This window comes from Bison bison, unplaced genomic scaffold (assembly GCF_000754665.1).
Source record: "Bison bison bison isolate TAMUID 2011002044 unplaced genomic scaffold, Bison_UMD1.0 scf7180017864143, whole genome shotgun sequence".
Classification (NCBI taxonomy): domain Eukaryota; kingdom Metazoa; phylum Chordata; class Mammalia; order Artiodactyla; family Bovidae; genus Bison; species Bison bison.
This window is the reverse complement of record NW_011494715.1, coordinates 3,718,045-3,722,748: the sequence shown is the minus strand read 5'-3', so window position 1 is coordinate 3,722,748 and position 4,704 is coordinate 3,718,045. Positions and strand designations below refer to the sequence as shown.

The window sequence follows — 4,704 nt, the reverse complement described above, 5'->3', positions numbered from 1 at the left end:
CGCGTCCCTAGCCTCGGCTGGAACCCGACCACCAGGAGGCGTGGGGAGGAGGGACGAGGTGGAAGGCAGGGGAGGTCTCATTAATAAAGCTGACCCAGGGCAAAACCGCAAAATCGAATCGACCTCAGGCAGGGCGTGAGGTGGGGTGAAGCCCCGCGCCCAGGCAGAAGCACTTTGGCGTTTTCCGAGGAGATCCCAGAGCCTGGACTTTGCCTGCTGGGGGAGTTTTTTTGAACAGCCCCGCAGCCCGGCGCCCGGTGGAGGTGCAGCCGCCTCGGCGCACCCCCCGCCCCCTTCCCTTGCACGTGACTCCCGCGGGCCAGTCAACGCCGGCGAGCCGGGCGCAGGGGCCAGGGGCTCCGCGCCGCGAGCCGGGGGACTCCGCGGCGGCCGGCAGGGAGGCTGCGGGAGCTCTGCCGCCGCCTAAGCTGCCGCGGCGCCCGGGGGAGCGCGCGCTGGCCTCCAGGAAGCTCGAACCCCGGCAGGTACGGCTTTTCCCATCCCTCTCCCGGCTCTTTCTCCCTAGTCGCGGAACCCCGATCTCCACCGTGCGGGCTTGCCTGGGAGTAGAGAGAGGTAACTAGCGAGTGGAAAGGAGACGTCGGTCATCCCGGGTCCCTAACCTTGCCCAGAGTCGGCTCTCCTTTGGCTTCGCAGTTTCTTTAAAGCTAAGTGAGATTTAGGGGGAAAGTGGAGAGGAATCTTCTACGAGCTTCTGGATTTTTTCTGTATGAACTTGGACGTTTTTAATCCCCGCCCCTCGTGCGGATTTCCCAGCCCTTGTCTGCACCTCGCAGGACTGGGCCTTGGTGGCGATGATGGCCGTGAGAAATCATCCTGACCAACTGACCCGGGACCGGCCGCCCAGCGGCTCGAACACGTAGAGACTCAGACGGAGGACTGTCGCCCATGGGCGACAGAGTGGCGGTGGGAGGCGGCGCAGCTGGGCCTCAGGGCCCCGGGGAGGCGCTCAGAAGTCGGGAATGGCTGCTGAGCGCCCGCTCTTTTTATGCCTCCCAGTCTTCCCATCCGGGGTCCAGGGAACTAAACGCCCTTCACGCAGCTAGCAACCCCACCCACCCACAGTGCTTCTGGATGAGATTAGCTGGGGTTGGGGGGGCGGGTGGTAGGGAAGGGCGGGAACCCGGCGTAGAGCGGTGATGTCCCTCAACTGGCCAGGGCTAGCTACCGCGTCCACGAAATTCTGTCGCTTGACCTTGGGCTGGGGGGTGATCTAGGGGATCAGAGGATGCCCAAGTGGTGAGCTGCCACTAGGCTGAGAGAACGAGGGGCCTTGGGGTTGGTCTCAGAGGGTGGGGAGGGACCCAGGGCTCGTGGGAGTCCGGGCCAGCGCTGCCGGGAAGGTTGGGGAAGCGCCTCGGGGAAGTATTTCCTGTGTTTCTCAGAAAAGGAACTGCAGCCTAGAGCAGGTTAGAGGCTTTAAAAGAGAGAGAGTTTTTATTAGGGTGACGGGGTGGTTCCCACCCACCCTACCCCCCCACTTCTGGATCTTCACGTCCCCCTCAGCGATCAGGTTCATTATTGCCAGAGAGTGTGTGCGTTCGGGAGTGACAGTTTTCTAGGCAGCAGGCCGCGGGGGAAGGCGCCAGCAGAACCGAAGGAGCAGGAGTGACTGTAAATGGACGAGAACGTTAGGGCGCTCTCCATCCTCCCCGCTGGCAGAATTTATCAGAAAAGGGCTATGCGCTAACTCAGAAAGGAAAAAAAGCATTCCTGTCCGGCCTGTGAATCGGGGTGAACTGGGATGAGTGATCAGGAGGAGAGGGAAAACTGGGCGCAAGTCCGAATCTCCAGAGGCCAGACCTTTTCTGCCATTCTCAGGAGTTCTGTCTGTATCTTCTCTGGGTGGCCTGCGTCGGAGTCTCAATTACAGAAACAAGCAACAGTCTTTTAAAGGGAGCAGTTAATTTCTTGTCTTAACAGAAAGGTCTATGGTGGTATTTTCTCCACCTTCTATTGTTCAGTAATCCAACTCTTAGGTAATGTATCAGCCATTTTAAAAAGGCAGAGAATGCAGTAAAGACAAATGTTAGACTTATGGCATTTTCAGCGTTTACATTTTAAAGATTGTTAAGTTAGCATCTGTATGTATATTGGAAATTGGATTACAAAATTATAAATCTTCCTTTCCTGCAGCTGTGTGAGAAAAGAAATATATAACGTTTGTTTTAGAACTAGGGGGGTATTCCAGAAAATTCAATGAAATAGGTCAGCTATTGGATTTTAAAATTAAATACTGAATATTTTATTAAGGTAAACCTGTGTAATTTACTTATTGAAGCCTAGGTATTCCATTAGGTATTAATTTTTTGTGTTCATTTTTGAAGGGGAAAATTGATTTCAGGTCAAATTTTTTAATATCCATCCTCTAACTAAACTTCTTATTGGAAGGAAATGTTCACCAAACCAATAATTTATCAGAGTTTTGAAAGCAAATAATAAACCACTTAAGAGTTAACATATGACTATATAATATAGTGCTATCCTATTATTATTAGTGATGTTATTAATGATGAAAAGCATTATATATTATATTAGAAATTCAATTTCCAGAACTTTTACTGGAATAAAGATGACCATTTATTATAGTACATAATACATCAGAAGCACTTTCTTTTGATACATTAGAAATTTTTAATAGTAATAATAGCCAAGTATATAGAATTTATAATCCTCACAGTGACCCTACAAGATAATTACCTTTAATATATGAATTTTTGCAAATGAAGAAACTGAAGCATGGGGGTTAAGTAATATGTCTACAGTCATTCATTTAGTAAGTGGCAGAGCCTGGATTTAGTACATAATTCAGTTAATAACTCTATAAGTTTGCTATTGCAATTAAAAAAATTGTTAAGAGTACCTGCATTTTCTTAAGGAGAAAAGTGGGCACGGACTGGACAAACTTAAACTCTGGAGTCCTTCAGATTTTGTCCCCCACCTCTTTTAATTGTACTTTGATCTTAGAGGAGTTTTAAAACTTTTGGATGCTTCAGTTCTGCCTTTTGTAAAATGAGGAGAGAAACTTCTGCTTAGTGGACTTGTAAAGAAAATGACCTGGAACCAAGCAGGTGCTTCAGAACATAGCATGCTTGGTTTTTATCAGAAAAATTGCCTGGTGAAATCAAACACAGGATGCAAGGAAACAAGTCCTACAAACTGTTTCTGTCCCCCAAGCAGTCTAATTGGTGTTCTGATTCCATATGTGGCTGGACCTGTGATTCCATGTGCAAAACCCACTCAATGAATTGGAGATCCAGTGAGTTCTATAGTTCTGTAAAGCGACTGTACATTTCTCTCACTTTTCTCATCTTAATATCCAGTCTGCAAAATCTCCAAAATAAAACTATTTGTAAGAAACGTGTATCTTGTCTAATTTGATGTCCACATTGTATAGTTGTATAGATAAGAGTTCACAAGCCTTTTCACTGAGATTTACCAGACGCTGTGTTCATTTATAAATATTTAGAATCTGCCTCTAGTTTAAAAGCAAAAAAAAAAAAAAAACCCAAACAAACAAAAAAGATTGCAAACAAAATTTTCTTAGGTTGCTGGTTTTTTTTTTTTTAATAAAGTTTGTCCTTGTCTTCCACGGGCAATCTAAAGTTCTTTCACAGTCAGGATCAGTTGGGGATAGGTGGGGGAGAAAGGAGTTGGGGAGAGATTTCTTAGATTTCTAGGCTCTTCGTGGAAACCCGAAACCCTTGGTCTTTTAAAATACTGTGACAAGAATATGCTAGAAATAAGGTAAAATAAAAGTCCTTCCTGACAAGCAACACAAAAAAGAAAAACGCTGATCGAGATCACAACCAGTAATTTACACGTCCAATAACCGCAGAGCCCTACGCCTCTAAGGCGCCCCTCCCCGAGGCTTCCTTGCAGCAGTCACACCCCACGGGCCTCTGCAGATCAGCTTTCCGAGGAGCTGGGCCCCTGAGAGTGGCGATTTTGTTTGTAGGGCGAGAGAAGCAACCAAGCTTAGGGGAAATAGGCCCTGAAAGCACTGGATGACCTTGTTTCCCTCTGTCGTTCCTTCTTTAGACGCGGCTACATCTCGGAGGAAAGGAGCCGGCCCGGGCCTCAGCCTTGGAGCCAGCCTACCGCACCCTGTGCACCAGGCCGGGGTGTTCTGACGACCGGCTGGCCCGCGTCACCCTGCAGGACTCCGCGCCCCGGCGCCATCCCGCGCCTTCGGATCCTCTAGGACCTTTAGTGGACTCGCCCCCACCCCTCAACTCCACCACCAAGGGGAACAACCACAAATTCAATTTGGGATTTTCCTGAGTAAACCAGAACCTCAGTCTTTTTGCTCAACGCTGGATTTAATATGTATATATTTTTGAAGGATTTGTGTTTTTTTAACCTTTGATTTTTGATCTTCGGGTTTTTTTGACAGCCCCTCCCCTGTACGTTATTCGTTTTTTGTTTTTAATTTTTGTGTTACTATTTTCTCTATCCGCATTACTCCTTGGCCTGAGGACTCGGACGCTGCGAGCACGCGCGGGGCGATGTACCAGAGCCTGGCCATGGCCGCCAACCACGGCCCCCCTCCCGGGCCCTACGAGGCGGGCGGCCCGGGTGCCTTCATGCACGGCGCGGGCGCCGCGTCCTCGCCTGTCTACGTGCCCACGCCGCGGGTGCCCTCCTCGGTGCTCGGCCTGTCCTACCTCCAGGGCGGAGGCG

At 49.3% G+C, this 4,704-nt stretch overlaps 1 protein-coding gene across 1 annotated transcript in view; it reads left to right on the top strand.

Annotated features, from left to right (window-relative positions):
* Nucleotides 1–335: 335 nt before the first annotated feature.
* The window catches only part of GATA4 (GATA binding protein 4), a 52,353-nt gene continuing 47,984 nt past the window's right edge, over nt 336–4,704 (top strand). Inside the window, exons 1-2 of the mRNA XM_010840311.1 lie at nt 336–485; nt 4,063–4,701. Coding sequence (XP_010838613.1) covers nt 4,530–4,701 — 172 coding nt within the window. The 5' untranslated portion in view covers nt 336–485; nt 4,063–4,529. The remainder of the gene's footprint in view (nt 486–4,062; nt 4,702–4,704) is intronic.